A 19,996-nucleotide genomic window follows, 5' to 3' on the forward strand; every position below is an offset into this window, starting at 1 on the left:
CCTACTACATGTAATAATGACTTATTCTAGTGCATCTGAATTAAATGCATTTTGCAATTTCTAGATTTTGTCTTTTTTTTTGTAAGTCAGTTATTTAAAGTGATGTTTCCTTGTCTCTACATGCTCAGTTTTCATTCTTTTTTCTTTGTCTTTTTTGTAGGTCAGAGTAAATTCAGAGCAGGAACACTTTCTCATTGTGCCTTTTGGACTTCTCTATAGTGAAGTTGCTGCATCCAGTCTGGTAAGTGAAAGACTCTTTTGTTCAAACAAATCAGAATCCTGAACATCGGATCACAATACAGCTCCATTTAGATGTGACAGAGCACAATTAAAGGCAATGGAACAAGGCCAGTTGCTATCAGTATAATTTGGTCCCAACTGACCTTGGATTGGGACTGTAGTATTTAATCCATGTCTTGTGTGCAAGGGTATTCTGCCCTTTCTACTTTTAAACTTTTAATCTTATAATCGTCCGTCTTGTTTGGGCATCCATTTGGAGAAATGGACTGCTTATATTAATACATATGTTTAAATCAAGATTGATGGGATAATTTTTATTAATATGAGCTGACTTGACAATGTTTCCTTTTTCCTGTATCTGCAAAATAATAATAATAGAAGTTGAATTCGTAACAAGTTCTTCCCTATAGTCAGTTTGCAAGCTATTTCTTTGTGGTATTTATGTAGTCATATCAGTGAGTTGTGCGCCTGTGCAAAGAAGCATCTAAAACGTCTAGCACTTTAGGAAATAGGAGCTAGCACTTGTCCCTTCCTTTGAGTGGGCAGACCTCATGTGATAAGAGCAAGGAAGAACTTTACTACCCTGTAGTCTTCTTTGACCACTGCCTGAACAGCATCTCACCACCTGTGTTTTTGGGAGCTTTCTCAAAATTAGTTAAGTAGGGAGTTAGGATCACCTACTTGTAAATTATACTCATTCCTTTTTCTTGCTTGCTGAACACTTGAGATCCAGATGCTGCATCCTTTCCTACGTAGATCAGGGTCCACCCCATCACAGGAATGGGGAAGTGTAAGAACCTGGTTTCTAAAGTTCTGGAAGTTTTCAAGATGTTAGTTTGCTCAGACCAGAACCTGTATGTTGGACAGCAAATAAGACCACTCAAAGAGTGCTGGTTTTACTGGCAAATTATTTGTGCTGCATTCACACAGCAGTTCATTACTGGCATTTCCCTAAAAGTTAATATGCACATTATATTCAGGCTTTCACATTTCTAAATATATTCTAGTGGAATATAGCACAGGTTCAGCATTCATTTTGGTGTTACTTGCTTCCAGAGCACAATCACTTTGCAAGTCTGGAATTTCTGTATAGGACTGTGCATTGACTGAGGCCCTGCAGGATGCTCTGCAAGGGGCTTTCATGTAGGAAAGCAGGTTGCAAAGTCTTGCGCCCCCCATTGGCCCTCCCCTCAACAGGAGAGGATCTGCAACTGGTTTTCCCTTAAGGTAGGCCAGTTGTGGAGCCTCATCCCCCCCCCCAAAGTATTGCCCGCTCCCCATAACAGCTGTGATCCTGCAAGATATAGGGGTGAGGTTCCACTAGTGGCTTTCCTCAGCTACCCATCCCAGGATCAACTGCAATCCTGCAGGTTCTGGGTGATGCACCAGAAGCTGTTTCCTTAAAAGATAGCTGCTTGTGAGGCATCGGCACACACAACTGCTCAACAGTTGGGTTGAATAGGGGTGTGTGGGTGTGATGCTGCGCAAAGAGCTTTCCCTTTTGATCACACATACCCCAGCATTGATACCACTGCTCATCAGCTGTTGAGCAGAGGTGAAATCCTGATTATTTTTACCTACCTTTCACACTGCATTACCTACTGGCTTGAATGGAATTTAGTGCAACATGGTGGTATGCAGGCTGTATTTATCTTCCTCCTATAGATCTTTTTCTCTGTACGTGCACTGTAGAAGCTTCAGCAAAGCAGTTAAGCTCTTCAACACAAAACAGCTGTTCTTAGCAGAGTTCTTTTACTTGGCACACACATTCCCTATGCAGGTTACACAAAGGCGTTTCTCTCTCTGGTCCCAGAGAGGGTTCTGTACTTCAAAGTCCCTTTGAACCAAAGTCCATTACCAAGTTCTAAGTTCAGTTGTTCGGAGACCTGAACAACTTGACTGAATTCTCTGAGTTCTGAAGTCTGGCAATTCTCCAACTTCTTCTCAGATGATCTCTTCAAAAAGTCTTCACACGAATACACAGTTCCAGCAGATAGCCTTCAATTCCTGCAATCTCTTACCACGACTCTCACTGTTGGACCCTCACTGTATACAGTAACCTGAGCCTTTTTATACACGAATTTACTTGCCAAATCTGTCCAGTAACGTACATGAGAAAGGCACCAGATTCAGCCAGGTGCATTGTGAGGCATGAGTCAGCATCACCAACGCATATGAATTTAACTCAATAAACATTTTCCTTAACATACAGGTACTGCAGTGGGAGAAGAACATTAGGAAGTCAGGACGGAAGCACTAACGCAATACCCCCCCCCCCATGCGTGAATGCAGCATAAGACATGTTTTTTTAACTTTTCTATTTTTTAAAAAAAACAACTTTCCAATAGTGTTAATATAAAAATGGTAAGAACTCCCAAGAAGTTGCAAAATCCTTCTAATGTTGAATTGCACAAATGTTTGAGGTGTTATGAATAAAAATGGCATTTTATTCCTGCTTTCAACATGATTTCTGTTCTTTTCATCATCAAATAAAAGAATATGTGAAAACCTATAAAGATGCAAATAATTCTGTGAAAAGCATATTATCTGTCTGTAAAGTCTCCAGTTGGCTGTAGTCATTCCATGGATGTTGAGCCTATTAAAAAGAAAACTCCAATCTTAAACTTTTCTACAAGCTCAGCACAGCCACTCAGATATATTGGGAGAATGTGGTGATTTTTCATTATCTGGCCCCAAATATTTTGACGATTAAAATTAGGTGTTCATTTTCCTCCCCCACATTCCACCACAATAAAGAACTATGCTTGCAGTGCAAACTATTTCTAATGTATTTGTGTAAACACCTTCAAAGAGTAGCATAAAATAAACCCCTATAAAATCCTTTTCAGTGGGAGTGAGGGGCACTCCCCCTGCTGTTTTCCCCATAAGAAGAGAAACTGCCAGCAGCACCTCCCTGCTGCTTTCATCCCTGGTGAAAGCCCAATGCAAAGGGAAAGACGCCACTCCCCCCCCCCCCATGGGGGTACTTGCCAGAGGGGGTAGGGTGCTCTGGTGAGCGACTGATCAACTGGTTTGTCCCTGTCCTTATTTAATGTGACTACTGCTTTTGTATCCATCTTGCATTTGTCTTCATTGAGGTGGATTTGAAATTACTGAGCCTGTTTTCTCCTGCGATAGGACAGTAGGCTCATTTCTGGAATTAATACTATTTTATGTTACCAGGTTAAAATAAATATTCAAGGTGATGTTGTTGATCGTGGAAGCACTAATTTGGGAGTTAATCAGGCTGGCTTCACATTGCACTCGGCTATTTATGCAGCTCGACCTGACATTAACTGCATTGTTCATATTCACACACCGGCGGGAGCAGCGGTAAGAAGTTCTTTCTTCCTCTAGTTATGTAGTGGTGGGGAAATTTCATGTAAAGTACTACACTGCACCAGTCCAGGAGGAGAAAGAACATGTGTGGTACTTGCTTCCCAATCCAAAAAAGTTAGGGGCATTGCATGCCCTGTAACCAAAAGGACTCGCTGTTGAGGGGTAGAAATTACAAAGCTTTTTAAAGTAGAAAAAAAGAAACCTTAAATGTATCTCAGAGAAATAAATTTTCATACTTAAAATTATTTGCATTTACTCTGTAGATAAACTTGAAAGCACTGTGCAGGAAGGACAAAACTGCATCACCCAGCACAGGGCACTGTGTCTTCTTGGTCAGTCTTGGGTGGGAAGGTTTCTGTGGCTTCTGTTGCACATTAGCTGAAAGAACGGATTATCCTAAACTTCAACACAACAGCCTTCTGGGAAAAATTGACACATTTGCTTCATCCGATTAGGGCCTTTTTTGAGGAGAGAAATGGAGAATCCGTACTAACTGCAATATTTCTGTCATTTTTAAGGGCAGGAGGGCAGGTATGCTGCTCTGTATCTTACCAACTTTCTGTAGGTTGGTAAATGGAGTTGTCTGCTTACATATAATGAAGTGGAACAGATTTTCTCCGTGTGTTCTGTCTTCCACAGATATGTTTTATTCCATTAGGACAAGGGTGAGGAACCACTTTGGGGCAGAGGGCCAGATCCAGAAGTGGCCAGCCCTTTGCAGGCCTCATTGGCAGGTGTATGTGGCTGCACAGCTAACATAGCAGGTGCACATGTAAGGTGTGGAACCTGATCCCTACCCAGATCAGCATGGCTTGAATTTGGTGCCCCTTACTTGTAATAGGCAAAGTTTTGACCTTATTTAACTTGAGGAACTGGCTCCCCTCTGTTTATTTCATACTTCCCCTCTCTGGGGACCCAGGTGGCGCTGTGGTTAAACGACTGAGCCTAGGGCTTGCTGATCAGAAGGTCGGCGGTTCGAATCCCTGCGACGGGGTGAGCTCCCGTTGCTTGGTCCCAGCTCCTGCTAACCTAGCAGTTCGAAAGCACGTCAAAATGCAAGTAGATAAATAGGAACCGCTACAGCGGGAAGGTAAACGGCGTTTCCATGTGCTGCTCTGGTTTGCCAGAAGCGGCTTTGTCATGCTGGCCACATGACCTGGAAGCTATACGCCGGCTCCCTCGGCCAATAATGCGAGATGAGCGTGCAACCCCAGAGTCGGTCACGACTGGACCTAATGGTCAGGGGTCCCTTTACCTTTACTTGTAATAGGCAAAGTTTTGACCTTATTTAACCTGAGAAACTGGCTCCCCTCTGTTTATTTCCTACTTCCCCTCTCTGTTTCATTGTGCATGGGCCTGCAAAGTTTGCAGTATTTCTATTTCATCCCACTGGAGGTTCTTCAGTTTTGTATTTTGCCTCCTTAGGTCAGGTTTTGTTCATTTTTAGAGTTTGTCTAAGGCAGGCATGGAGAACTTTGACCCTCCAAATCTGGAGGGCCAAAGACTCCCCAAACCTGGTTTAGGGGTTGATGAGAGGAGTGCCTCTTCTGGCAGTGAAATTTGGAGACTGCCTTCCTAGCCCTGAAGGAGGGGCCTTTCTCCATACTGTCATCCTTCTGCCAAGATTTTCTTTCTCTTCATAAATGTCTGTTTATGAAGCCTGTTGTCATATTCTTAGGTGTCAGCAATGAAAAGTGGTCTCTTGCCAATCTCTCCAGAGGCACTGTCCCTTGGGGAAGTAACCTATCATGATTACCATGGGATTCTTGTAGATGAGGAGGAGAAAGTGTTGATTCAGAAGAATCTGGGCCCCAAAAGCAAGGTCAGTGTCCAAACATCTAAGGTACAAAAGGCAAGCAGAAAGTCTATTTTGTTTTTCTTCTTTCTTGTGCAACACTTTCTTTCTTTATCTCCTCTCCAAGGTTCTCATACTCAGAAATCATGGTTTGGTAACAGCTGGAGAAAGCATGGAAGAGGCTTTCTACTATATTCATAATTTGGTTGTTGCTTGTGAGATCCAAGTAAGCATGCTAGATTTTTTTAAAAAATTGTTTGAATCTCATTATTATTTATTTATCTTCATCAGGTTTTTTTTTAAAAAAAACTCAGGCTGGTAATGCGAATAGCAGACAGTGTAATGAAAATATTTATTTGCTGAAACTACTGTATATGGCAGGTTTTTATTTTAGCACAGTAAATGAATGGTAATGTTGAATTAAATTTATTGGATTAGTAGTTTTATCTTTAAAGCCCAGCCAGATGTGGCATATAAATAAAAAAATATTACAATGGTGCCTCGCTAGACGAATTTAATTCATTCCACGGGTCTTTTCTTATAACGAAAAATTCGTCTAGCAAATCCCATAGGAATGCATTGAATTTTTTTTATTATTTTTTTGCCCATAGGAACGCATTAATTGAATTTCAATGCATTCCTATGGGAAACAGTGATTCGCTAGATGAATTTTTCATAAAACAAATTTGTCTAGAGAGGCAACCTCCGCTAGAAAAATCCTTTCGTTAAGCGGAAATTTTGTTAAGCAGGGCATTCGTTAAGCGAGGCACCACTGTATTGCTATTATTAAATGGCACTTTGATTAGAGACATTGTAATGAAACATTTAGCATAATTATTGATTAGACATTGAAATATGTTTGATTTACTCATTATCACAGAAACTTTATCTGTTTTGATTATTTTAAGGTACGTACTCTGGCCAGTGCAGGGGGTGCAGACAACTTAGTGCTCTTGGACCCTGGAAAATACAAGGCTAAGTCACGTGGTCATGAGCCTCTAGCAGGGGAGGGGACAGCATCTTACCCAAAATGGCAGACTGGAGAGCAGGAATTTGAAGCTCTTATGCGAATGCTTGATAATTTGGTAAGAGAAAATCTACTATTCAACTGATTTTTTTAACATCAGAAAGATCTTGTAACATATGCTAATGGTCTCAAGGGTTTTGTTTCTGTTTAGACAATGTACATAATTAAAGGACAAATAAGTCTAGGGAGAAAAGCACTTTCTGAGAATGCCAGCAGTAGGTTGTGGAGCTCCATTTCCAATGGCAGCTGCCAAGAGGCTAGTCCTTAACTGTACCCTGATCTCCTTTATAGCAAGAACAAAACAAAATTGTTGTAGACTTGCAGTAATTCAGCATTATTATTATTTATGGGATTTTAAAATGTCTAACACACCCTTCAAACAATATTCCAAGGTGATTTTTTTAAAAAAAGAATAGAAACAAAGCAATATAATTCTAAAAGAGAAAAAATAAACCAGATTAAATTAAAACAACTAAAAAGCTTAGACAAATAAGGTTTTCTCCTGTTTCTGAAATGGCATTAGCATACACACCAGGTGAACTTCCCTAGTGGGAGGAATCGGTAATGCACACTGGTGATGGTATGTAAGTAAATAATAATTAAAGTGTCACCACCAAATAGGCCCTTTTCCATGGTAACCACCTACTGCACCTCAGGTGACAGGAGCATCTGGAGAAGAGTTTCTACTGAAGGTGGGCAGACACAATTGGAGACAGGCAGACCTTCAAATTCTCATTCTGTGTTCCTTAATGGAGTCTGATAGTCCCAGCCTCCTCCTGATCCTTTTTTTTCCAATTGGCATTGCCTAGTTTACAAGTGGTCACTTGGATGCCTTGTGTTTTTACATCATAGAAGAGAAGAACTGAGACTTGGACATATGTTCTAGTTCATATTTATTCCTCTTAAGTGCAAACTGCACTTGTTCCATGCAAAGGAGCTTTGGACTGACATAATACTTGATGGGCATGCCAATATAATTAAAGTGCTTCAAAGCACGTTTTGTAATTGGATGTATTTGTGTGAACTCAAATCACCAAAATGGCAAAGACATTCAAGGGCAGAACTTGGCATGCATGATATAAATGTTTCCATAATGGCTTTCCGTAAATTTGTTTAATGGGTAGGTTTTTGAGGCCATGTTGACAGTATTCTGCTATGGTGTTTCCTTAGGGTTACAGAACTGGCTATCCCTATCGATGCCCTGCTTTGAGAGAGAGATCTAAAAAATACAGTGACGTGGAGATCCCTGCTAGTGTCACGGGATATTCTTTTGCTAGCGATGGGGACTCGGGCACTTGTTCTCCTCTGCGGCATAGTTTTCAGAAACAGCAGCGAGAGAAGACAAGGTGGCTGAATTCTGGCCGAGGAAATGATGCTTCTGAAGAAGGGCAGAATGGCGGCAGCCCCAAGTCGAAGACTAAGGTGTGGACGAACATTACACACGATCACGTGAAACCCTTGCTGCAGTCTCTCTCGTCCGGTGTCTGCGTGCCAAGCTGTATTACCAACTGCTTGGTCTGTGCCTACCTTACTGTTCATAGTTAGATGATGTAGAGCAACTTTGTGTGGCAGGCACTGTGAGGCTTTGGGAATAAAATACAACACTCACTCCTCCCTCTTTCCTGACTGTCTAATCTGGCTTCACTTGAAACATTCATTTCTAATATGCTCTAGTCATGAAATTTAAACCTGCGTTCTCATTGCAATTTGAATGGAAGGGTTCAGAGAGCTGTGCATTTAAGACTGCTAAGCCAGCAACAAATGAACAAGCCAATGTCTTATTGGTTCTGTTTTATATATTCAAGTTACTTAAATGGTTTTTTTATCAGAGAAGTTTTGGTCGTACTTTCTGGAAAATATCCTAGTTAAAACTTAAAGTTTATTAGTATTTTTAGTTTTTGTCTAAATTATGAACACTCCTCAACACAGAAATTAGCTGTATCCAGGGTGCCTTCTCATAGTTTGTGGTATTTGTTTTAGGTACTTGGCCAGTTACACCACATTTTAGTTACATCCGTGGGCCTGATTTGGATCGTATTGAAGTGCCTTTTACCTGATCTGTGGCTTACCAAAAATGACTATAGAGTTTTAACAGGCTTTATTTCCTCTTAAGCACTTTTGCTTCCTAATAAATTGACCTCTTTTGCTGCTCCACCCACTATGCTTCTGTCTGTCCTAAAGCCTCCCAGTGTTGACAGCCTTCTGCATGAATTGTTGCATGTAAGTAGATGGCCATGATTTGAAAATCTTTCCTCTAGTACCAGCTGGGTGTGGCATGACTAAAGTGCAGCTCAGGCATCCACCAGGCACTGTTCGGGAAACTTCGTTTAACATTGCTGTTTACAAAGTTAAAATATGCACTTCGGTCTTGACTAAAGGTTTTCAAATGCTATCGTGTGGATAGCTGTTTGGAAATGCTTATTGTGATAGTGTATACTATTCTATTATAAAATCCAGATTTTGTGCATGATGCCGGCTTTAAAGTGGCTGATTGATACATAAACTGACAATGTAGGAACTTGAGACAAGAACACAGAGTCCTTCATAGCCATTCTAGTGATAGTACATATCAGTGTCAAGCATGAAAAATCATATTGTTCGAAAGTTGTTAACTTTCTCCTGTTCTCCTTTGAATTTGCTTTCAGTGGAAAACCCCCTAAATCTTGGTTGCTTTTTTCTCCCTTTCAGAATGATTAATGGGGAATGTAGTTGCTCTTAGTCAAGGTAGTGTCATCTAAAAATCCACGGAGAAAATGGAATCCAAAGGAGAGATTCTTTGTGTGGTGACTCCCTCCCCTTTTGCTATACTATATCTAGTACTGTCAAAACCCTTCTTTTATTCTAGAAAGAGTTAGTGCCCTATGTTGTAAAAATATTGATGAGAGTTTGTGTTTTTTGAACACGTAATGAAGTGAATATCTGAAATAAGAATCACTTGAAACCATAAACTTGTTTTAATATTTTGCTAGAACAATGTAATCTTATTCAGTTTGTGTATTTGATTTTTAATGCTCTTAAATATTTTTAAAGTATCAGTTATACTAAGGTTCTTAATACTGTTGTTAAATATCTTTAATAAAAACCCGGAGTTATTTTTATGTGAAAAGATAAGAATCAGTGAGTATCCATAGCTCCATGTTCATTCCATTTTTTTACTTCATACTTGCAAAACATTTTTTAAATTCTGTTGCTTTTTTTTAAAGAGTTCTATTTCTGGCTATCTTTCGTCTTAAAATTATTTGGGGGGGATAGCATCTTTAAACAGGTTTGTTTAAGTGTTCAGTACATTTTCTGTGCAATAATTGATGTGTAATTTAGGAGACTGAGCATTCAAAAGATTGATGTGGCACAAAGTCGCCTTCCAACATACTAAATGTACTGGCCATATGAAACAACCTTCTGTAAAGAAATCATGGAAGTGCTTTATGTATGGGTTTTTAATTTTTGTAATCTTTGAATCTGTAAGCTTTATACAAAATATTTTGACATCACCAAACTCCTTCCTTAGGCTGATCCATCTATTTGCCTGTGCAAAAACAATTCTGAAAACCACATTGAATATTGTTTTGAATCCAAACTTTGGTGATGCCCACTCTTTCCTCATACTACAGAATCGTTCACTCAACCTGGTTATTGACATCACACTGCTTTTCATATTCCTGTCATCTTGTGCTTTCTGTTGGCTTTGATGTGTTTAAATATCAGGGAAGTGAATCAATGATGTGGAAATTAAGACAGTTAAAGAAGTTTGGCATTGTCGATAGATTTATTTTTTAATGGCTCAGTCCTGTACTAAGCCTCCATCTGCACTATACATTTAAAGCAGTATCATGCCACTTTAAACAGCTATGGTTTCTCCCAAAGAATCCTGGGAACTAGAGTTTGACTGTTAAAGCACTCTGGAAATTGTTACAATCATTTTTCCCAGGGAACTCTGGAAACTGCAGCTCTGGAAGGGGAATAGGTGGCCTCTAACAACTCTCAGCACCCTTAGCTAACTACACTTCCCTCGATTCTTTGGAGGAAGCTGTAACTGTTGAAAGTAGTATGAGACAGCTTTAAATGTGTAGCACAGGTGGGGCCTGAGTATGGTTAGACTTACTTCCAGGAAAGTGCATAGAATTGCAGCCTTCTGTGGTTAATACAAATAGCAAAGTAACATTTTTAGCTAGTTCACATTTATTGGAGTATTGTTAAGTTAATATAGACAATCAGAAAAATCAACAAGATCTTTTGACGCATTTTTCAGGACCTTGACTCCTTTTCATATTTAGTTTTTTTAAAATATTTGCTCTGAATTACAAAAAAAATCAGCTTAACAGCTGTTTCAAAACTGAGAGATGGTTATGTCTTTACAAATACTGGAACGCAATCATTGATTCATTTCTCAGTTCTGTATATGCATGATTTACTGTGCTGTGAACTTGCTGCTATGAATGTTCTAGCCATTACAGCAATTTTGATTTTATGTAATTGTTCTTGATATTACAGTGGACTAAAGAGGATGGACATAGAACTGCCACCTCTGCTGTCCAAAATCTATTTGTTCCATTGAACACTAACCCAAAGGAAGTCCAGGAAATGAGGAACAAGGTTTGTACTGGCTATCTATCCGTAATCTCTGAATGTTTTTTTATAGTCCACATTGAAAGTACGCATATATCATAGTTGATATCTCAAGAGAATCAAAAATGAAGACAAAATGCCTTAAAAACATTTCTCCTATGTGGGATTTGACTTTTCAGTTTGTAATAAGTAACTTATAGGCCATATTTGCTAAACAGTCTCATATCCCTTTCCTCAAGTTGGCAAGAACTGTCAGAATAGCACAGCGGCTGTTGGTGTAAGCCAGCCTTTCTTAATCTGGTCCCCTACTGGTAGTTTGGATTGTTGACCATTAGCTAGGGCTGATGTTAGAGTCCAAAACCTCTGGAGGGCAGGGGCGTAGGAAGATAGGGGTGGTGGGGGCAGTCCGCCCCGAGCGACGCGATCCCAGGGGCGCCATCACGGCTGCCCACCCTGCCCCCAAAACGCGCCCCGCCCCAAAACGCATGTGAGGTGGCGTCATGCTTGTGGGTGGCGTGACACCCCTCACTGGCCCGCCCCTCGCCTCCGTCCAGGGAGAGAGCGCGCCATAGCAGGGAGAGCGTGCATTGGCTGAGCAAGCCCCTGCAGTGCCTAGCGAGGTTGTCGCCGGGCGGCTGCTGGGACCAGCTTGCTCCCTCGGCCGACGTGCGCTCTCCCTTCCTGCTGCCGCGCTCTCTCCTTGGGTGGAGTTGAGGGGTGGGCCAGTGAGGCGACGCTTGTGATGCCTCTCGACTCCGTCCAGGGAGAGCGCACACTGCAGCAGGAAGGGAGAGCGCGCCTCAGCTGAGGGAGCAAGCCGGGAGCAAAAACCTCGCTAGGCGCTGCAGGGGCTTGCTCACCCAACGCGCGCTCTCCTTGGACAGAGGTGAGGGACGGGCCAGCGAGGGACGTCACGATGCTGCGGAGCAGTGCCCCACCCCCGGGGGGTGCCTCTGCTTTGACGCCCCGGGTGCCAAAGCAGCTAGCAACACCCCTGCTGGAGGGTTCCAGGTTGGGGAAGGCTGGCATATATTAAGTGTGCCAGATATGTTGTTTAGATAGCAATTGGTTTTTCAAACAACCCCACAGAGCATGCCCCCCTCCCTCCCTCCCACGCCCTATTCATGTCTTCATACTTCCCTTGGCTTTCCAAGTCAACCCTGATTACTTTTGAATGTGTATTTAAGAAGCTAACCATGTTGCCCTTCACACTGTCCCTAAAGTCATAATTTTGCATTTTAGAAAGGTAGGTAGATATTGTGTGTGCGCACTATTTCTGAGAATTGAGCTTTGGAAATTTAGATGCAATCTTATTATTGTGGGTGTAGCACTGAACGTACTTAACCCCTTGTATTGCTCGTAATATCCTCTTCCTTTTGCAAAACAAAAACAATGTATTCAAACTAAGCCTATGGAAAGAAAGAAACCTGCTGGTTTGCAGTCACAAAATTTGAGGTTTAGTGCAGGATCCTAGAGGCTGTTCAGTCAGTCTGACCACATGACCCAGAAAACTGTCTGCGGCAAACGCCGTCTCCCTCAGCCTGAAGCGAGATGAGTGCCACATCCTATAGTCAAATTTGACTGGACTTAACTGTCCAGGGGTCCTTTTTACCTTTTACCCCTGGAAGCTTCCAAGAGGCTGCTGCTTGTAGCCCCAAATGTGTAATAAAATATAAAAGAGTATCCTGCAGTGGTAATTGATGGAACTGATACCGTATATATCCAAACCAGCTTCACCAAGGTTCATATGCAGGAGCTCATATTGTGCACACAGGCAGGTGAGTTAAGTTCTCTCTCTGTTATTCATATGCAATTAATGTATTTTCCATTTACAGATCCGAGAGCAAAACCTTCAAGACATTAAAACGGCTGGCCCACAGTCGCAGGTTCTTTCTGGGTGTGTTGTGGACAGGAGCCTCGTGCAGGTGAGAACATAGCCTGCTTAAAATGCAAACTTAAGAGTTACTTTACAGTACCTTCCTGCTGTCACCTAATGTATCACTATGAAATTATTCTTTAATTGGCAGAAGTTAACTGTTTATAAGGTAAGTTTTAGAGGTAACATTTTGCTGTCTTTGCAACCATGTTTAGGGTCAGAAACTCAGTGGGAAGCATGTTATTAGCAAGTATCCTGCCTTTGGTGCTGGTTGCAGTGCATGAGAGACACCAAGGCTGCTTCTCTGTGGGCTAAAAACCCATTCTTGACTAGTCAGACTTTGTGTCACAGCTGTATTGAAAAAGCTGCTGAGTCCAAAGCCATTATTGCTACAGTCCATTTAATCGGCAATGAACTCTTTATTGCAAACTTTCTTTTTAAGGACATATTCATTTGAAGATAATGCCTTTATAGTTTTTAAATAGGTATAATGTATGCTTTTTCAGAGAAAGCATAGAACCGAATGACTTCACTCAGTAGATTTTAGAGATGCAAAAGGTAGCCCAATTATTTTATTGTACTTTTATGCAGTTTGACTAGTCATCATCATGGCAAGGAATTTTTCCAAGTTGGGGTTAGTGTATTGGTGCATGTTGCTTCATTGCCATTGCTTCTGTATCACAATTTACTGTTTTTCTGCACGATATTTATCCCATGTCATAATGCTTTTAAGCTGATGATCTAAAGCCCGAGCTTGGTTTGCTCTGTTCACTCAATTTACTGTTGCAGGATGCTCCCCTCTCAGACTGTACGGAAACAATTGAAGGTCTCGATCCCACAGAGCAGGCCTTTAATCCCGCTAAATCTGTCTCTGTTAGAAAGGTACTTACTGCCATGTCATAACTGCTCTAAGTTCTGTTGTTTACCTTTCACTTTTACCTCTTTCTTGCCCTGGGTTGTAGCTTATATTTCTTTTTAAATGTTAAAAAAAGGTTATATGGTTCCACAAATTATGCATGGGTTTGTTTGATACGTTAATTATTATTATTTTAAAGAAATAAGGTCAGTCTTATTCCATTTATGATCATGGATAGCATATGGAAAATTGTACAGTTCTCAGTGTAGTTTTGTTTATGCATGGTCTTTGTTAAGTAACCTGGTTACATCAGTGTAATACCCATAATATCCACAGGCTTAGCCAAAAATTAAAGCAGCACAAATATGTAAAGCATGATAGTAGCTGTTTTCATGTAAGGGGTATTGTATATGGATGGTTCTCAAATGGTACTGCCTCTGAAGATTGAGTCATTTGTTGGCTTCCTAAAGTCGTTTTACAGATTGTACTGGCCAAATTTCGCACGAGAACCCCATGTATCTGAAATTGTGAAAAATCATAAAATGTAACATGGCGGTAAGCTTTAAAGTACTGTAGTCTTGTTTCTGGCATGTACCCATATGGGACAATCTTCTACAAACACACCTATATTAGGTAGTCCCATTACAGTGAAAGGAACTACATCACATCAGACATTGACACATATATGAATCAGCCCTAAGTTGCTCTTCTCAAACTAATAGCATCACTTTGTGCTCTGTTGTGCTCTTCTCCTCTGCTACATGAATATGGAGAAAGAGAAATAATAGGCCTTACTGCTAAAAAATTCTCTCCACAGAGTTTACACTCATGTGCATATATACCTGCCAATCTGGGATAACATTTGTTGCATCATGAAGTGGACTGTATTGCATGAAGACTTATAATTTGTTCGTCCTTAAGGTGTCTGGTGCCACAAGAGTAGATCATACTAGAAATTGAAAAATAAAAGCCGTCAGTTTCATGCATTTGTTGTACTTTATTTGTCAGCTTTTCAAATATCTTCATGATTCCATTAGTTTGTATTTGTATAGAATATTATGAAGGGCAATTGATTTGTAAAGTATTAGTTAGCCTTGTACTTCCTCTTGCAGTGGAGTCATGGCCTATTTGCTTTTGGATAGCTTTGTGCTACAGCTTGATAGCAGTCTGCTAATTTAAGAAGTAGGCATAATTTTTTTGAGGACATCTTGAGCCATACACAAATTTCACAGAATTTCTAGAGGCCTTCCACGTGCTAGGAGAGTGTCAATTAGAGCATTCAGCAGAATGAAGTGGACCTCTATGTCAGCCACCAGCTACAAGATGGCTTGTTTCTTCTCCAGACACGGAAATGCCCTCAACAGCCTTCTCTGTGTGCTTTTCAAACTCTGCTCCTGTTCGGCATGCTAAAAACAGGCCCAATGGTTGCAACTGACAGCCTGGAGATTGAGAAGTTCCTCAGGTTTGGGCTGGCAGAGGAAGTCCCATGCACCATTTGGGTGGCCAAATATCCCTAGAATTTGCCAGTCCACTTGGGTGGCATTCCTGAGAGAGTGCGAGAAGAATCAGCAACCGAACACCACAGGACTTACACAGCTTCTCTCATACCTACAAGATGGACTCTGCATCTTCAGCCTAATACCCTCTGCATAATCCTCAGGGCTTTCAGAATGTTCCAGCAAACCTATAAGCTCTAGCATCCTCCATTTTTATAGAGAGCAACTCTCCTTAATCCACCTGTCCAGCAAAGATCTGGGATCTCAACAAAGTGCTTCTAGCACTCCAGAAACCACAATTTGAATCACTGAAGCGTTCCATATTGTGTCTCTGAAAGTGATATTTTGGCTCCGATTGTTATGACACAGGGTACTGAGCTCTGACATCCTTCAGCTGGCTAAACATCCCCATGTTTCACAAAGAAAAGTGTGGCAGGGTCCTATCAGAGAGATGTTGTTTGCAGATGACTCAGTCTTGACAGTGCACTCTGAGGGAAACACTTCTCGTCAACCATTTTGTCCGTTTGGTCTTGTCATCAGCCTGACAAAGACCAACATTTTTGCTCAGGAGGCCACAAGTACCCCACATGTCAGCATTGGTGACCAAACGCCTGAGGTGGTAGACAATTTTGTCTACCTGGGCTCCACCATAACCAGTAACCTTTCCATCAACACTGAGCTGGACAAACGTATTGGTAAGGCAGCTATGACAATGGCTTGCCTCTCCAAAAGGGTATGGAGAATGTGATGCCAGTGACCAATACCAAGATGAAGGTCTACCAGGCTTCCAGTGTTGAGCTTTATGGGCAACATACAGTGGGTCAGGAAGATTTGGACATCACATGGCAGGACAGAGTCTCAAACAAAGATGTGCTCTCCTAAGACCACATTCACAACCTGTTTGCACTTCTGTCTCAGACTGGCTTGGTCATGTCCACAGAATGGAAGATGGCAGGAATCCACATGAATGTGCTCTATTGGAATCTGACTTCAGGCACTAGACCTGTTGGTGGACCACCTCTGTGTTACAGAGTTGTCCGCAAATGTGACCTGAAGGCTGGCAACCTTAACCCCGCTGTGTGGGAATCCCTTGCAGGCAATGTCAGTGTCCAGAGGCAGACAGGTAGTATATCCACAGCAGCAACCGCAGAGAGAAGAAACTTCATAGTGCACCTATAGCAGTGAAACCAGAGACATGACTTTCCTGTATCAGTCTCTGATACAGCCACAGCAGGCACTGTAACTCTCCAATGGTTTGACTTTACCCCGGAGGTTCATTCTTCCATTGCCTCCCAAGAAAAATGGACGCCAGCAATTATAAAAACTTAATTTTATCTATGCCTTGATAATTTTATTATGTTTACAGTTTTAAAAAGTTGTTTGTATTACAACTTTTTGCTCATTTATATAAAATGCTTATAGTTGGGTTAAAAACAGCAACCGTGTCTTGCTAAATATGGACCAGCATCCTGTTCTCACAGTGGCTGACCCAGATGCCTATGGAAAGTTGGCAAGTAGACCAAGTGCAAAGCATTTCCCCCTGCCAGGGTTTCCAGCAACTGATATTCAGTTGCTGGAAACAGCCTCTAAACCATGAAGGCAGAGTGTAACTAACCATCATGGTTCGTGGCCATTAATAAAAGCCATCCAAGTTGCTGGCCATCACTACTTCCTGCTGGGGCATGTTCCATAGTTTCAACTATGCGCTGCGTGAAGAAGTACTTTTGTTTCTGGGTCCCAAATCCTCCAACATTGTTTCATTGGATGTTCTTGAGTTCTAGTGTTGATGAGAGAGGGAGAAAAACTTCTCTAGCCACTTGCTCCACGCCACGTGTAATTTCATACCCTACTATCATGTCACCTCTTGCTTGTTTTCTCTCTAAGCTGACCACACTCCCCACCTTTCATCATATGCAAGTTGCTTCATCCCCTTGATCATTTTGGCTGCCCTTTTCTAAACCCTTTCCACCTCTACAATATCCCTTTTGAGGTGATGTGACCAGAACTGTACACAGTATTCCAAATTCTGTCACGCCATAGATTTATATAACTGCTTTATGATATTGATTGATTTGTTTTTAGTTCCTTTTCTAATGATCCATAGCATGGAATTCTCCTTTTTCACAGCTGCTACACACTGGGTCAACGTCTTCCTCTCGTTCCTGGGGTCACTGCCAGTTCAGTCCCCATGAGGATATATGTGGAATTAATACTTTCCTGGCATTATTTTGCATCTGTTTACATTGAATTACATTGTCCTGGCTCTCCTCCTCAGACTTAGCCATTGACTTTTTAGAGTTTTTAAAAGGTTCATTGATGAAGTCAGTACAGTGTCCCTACATTGGTCTAACAGCTTATGAGCTGCTAATGCACAGCAGAGTACTTCAATATATGACCGGGCTGAGCTAAGACATTGGAATTGGTCTTATCCCAAGACGAACTGGCCAGTTTCCAGTGCTTCATTGATAGTAGTATTGATCAATATAGTTAACTGCCTTTTCTAGCCTACCTCCCCCCCCCAGTTGATATTTTTATTAAAGTTTTCTTAGTTTACAAAGGTATGCGCAGTGTCTCTTTTCTAGTCTACTTAAAAAGTAACTTTTCATATGTGAAGTCCACAGAAAAAGAATAGCCGAACATAGTAAGAAATTTGTTTAAAAAGGATGAAACTGAATATGAATGAATTTTTAAAACACAATTGTATGTAATCACAATTTTTAAAAATCAAGGTTGGGTTAGTTATTAGTATTGTAGAATAGGGTTACATCTGTTGAGTGACAAACTGTAACTTCAAATATTGAAATAAAATTTTAAAAATGACAAAAATATGGTTGACTGCCATAGGAAGTGTCTCAGAATTAGTCAGAGCATCCACAGTTTATTTATTTTCCCTATCCTGCTCATCCACCTTTTTTACTGCTGGAATCTAAGCTCAGGGAACAGACATTGGAGTTCTCTAATGGTCAACAAGAGCATCCTCTAATATCTTCCAACAAGATTTGGGCACTCGGGGATATGGGCCAGAAATGAGCCTTTGAAATCTGATCAGAAGAGTCTGAAATTTAAAATGTGGCTATGGACCTTGTCAAGATTTTTCACCCAGTGGAAGTGTAAAAGGGAATTTCTGGTCAGTTTTGCACAAGAGAAAAGCCCATGGAGGAAAGCCTTCCCTGAAGGCCTGTCCCCACTTTTGAATGTTCTGGACAAGGTTAATTTGGACTTGTAGCTGAACCTTTTAACAGTTTGGTTCCCACTACTTCCCAAGGGGTGCTTTTAAATATTGTGTGGTGATGCTATATTTTGTTGTGCTGCTTAAGAGTGGATATAGTGTGGCAGTAACACTGATGTTTGTGTGATGCTATCCCTGAAATGCCTGTTCTCATGTAGTGGGTTAAATGCGTATTATTATTACCATTGTTACCACTGTTAATTTGTTCTGTGTGGGGGCAGTCTTTCACTTGAAAACTCTTCACAAGTTTGGAACTCATTAGTCTCGCTCTATTGCGGAATGTAGTCATGATGGAATAACCATGTGATAAAATGGATATTCTTACTTTCTCTAAATGAAAATCTTTTCAGTCTTGGTTTTTTAATCAGATTTTTGAATAATTTCTTCCATTGTTTTAGCCCTCAGGTATCGTTAGTGCACTGTATATTATTTCATGAGGAACATCTATTTTCTTTCAACTAGGGAGAATTGGTGACAGCATCCAAGGCAATAATTGAGAAGGAGTACCAGCCACGAGTCATCGTAAGCACAACAGGACCAAACCCCTTCAACAAGTTCACAGACCAAGAATTAGAAGAGTATCGCAGAGAAGTAGAAAGGAAACAGAGGCAGTCAGGTTTGTGTATACCTAACTCGTAACTTGCCTTACTATGGTGTCAAAACTGGCCCATGGGTTGGAGGGGAGAAAGAAATCTGGCATTCAGGGCCAAAAAAGTTTCCCACCCCTGCTATAAAGCATCTCAAAGCTATTTCCCAATACAATAAAACATATACAGAAAAGCTATTTGAAACCACAAAGAAGCAACAAGGGCAGCCGGGGGGGAGAGAGAATGTCCTGCTGAGCCTAGTACTGCCCATTGTTTTATGTTTTCAGTAACTCTAGACGTGCTCACACATTGCACTGAATACAGGTACAAGCAATCTCAATGCATGTACAGATGTTTGTGTAAGAGTGTACATTTGTTGATTTGTGCAGCTCAGCTATTGTGTACACAGGTATAAAATAGTACACTTACTGGATATAACATGCTGGCACCCCTTGTGAAAAATGTTTTTCAGACAAAATGGATGTAATTTAGAAACGTCAAGTAGTAAAGCATAATGATTTGGTATATGTTAAAAATCAAAAGACTTAAAATTGTTGGGACATCCAGAAATTTTGAACAAGTTGACCCAGCAGTTGAAGACTCTGTTATTCTTGTGTGTTTAATGCATGAGATACTTCAGCTTAAACTGATTGTCTTTATAATGATGACTGTTTGCATTTTTATCCAGGCCTTCTTGCAGCCCAGGGTGGTATATATGTTCCCTCTTTGCCTACTTTATTTTCAGTACAACTTTGTAAAGTAGATTAGGCTCAGAAGGAGAGACTGAGCCCAAGGTCAGGCAGTTCATTTTCGTGGCTGCGTAAGGATCAGTCTCACAAGCATGAAATGCTTGCCACTATACGACGATTGTTCCCTTCCTTGCATTTGAGCTTTGAACAAAAATTGCCTCTCCTTTAGGAGGATTTTTTTTCTTTTGCATTCCTATAAGAAACAATGGGATTCAGTTTGCAGGGTGGTTGAGGGT

At 41.0% G+C, this 19,996-nt stretch overlaps 1 protein-coding gene across 5 annotated transcripts in view; it reads left to right on the forward strand.

Annotated features, from left to right (window-relative positions):
• The window catches only part of ADD1 (adducin 1), a 47,060-nt gene that overhangs the window by 18,679 nt on the left and 8,385 nt on the right, over positions 1 to 19,996 (forward strand). For 3 of the 5 annotated variants that reach the window (XM_035112212.2, XM_035112216.2, XM_060279039.1), the window contains exons 5-14: positions 161 to 241; positions 3,424 to 3,573; positions 5,258 to 5,401; positions 5,502 to 5,600; positions 6,283 to 6,459; positions 7,572 to 7,823; positions 10,893 to 10,994; positions 12,803 to 12,892; positions 13,633 to 13,725; positions 18,887 to 19,040. In XM_035112212.2, the coding sequence (XP_034968103.2) occupies positions 161 to 241; positions 3,424 to 3,573; positions 5,258 to 5,401; positions 5,502 to 5,600; positions 6,283 to 6,459; positions 7,572 to 7,823; positions 10,893 to 10,994; positions 12,803 to 12,892; positions 13,633 to 13,725; positions 18,887 to 19,040 (1,342 nt within the window). The remainder of the gene's footprint in view (positions 1 to 160; positions 242 to 3,423; positions 3,574 to 5,257; positions 5,402 to 5,501; positions 5,601 to 6,282; positions 6,460 to 7,571; positions 7,824 to 10,892; positions 10,995 to 12,802; positions 12,893 to 13,632; positions 13,726 to 18,886; positions 19,041 to 19,996) is intronic. The other 2 variants (XM_035112214.2, XM_035112218.2) reach the window with 1 other exon arrangement.

The sequence above is a fragment of the Zootoca vivipara genome, chromosome 9 (assembly GCF_963506605.1).
Source record: "Zootoca vivipara chromosome 9, rZooViv1.1, whole genome shotgun sequence".
In the NCBI taxonomy this organism is placed as follows: domain Eukaryota; kingdom Metazoa; phylum Chordata; class Lepidosauria; order Squamata; family Lacertidae; genus Zootoca; species Zootoca vivipara.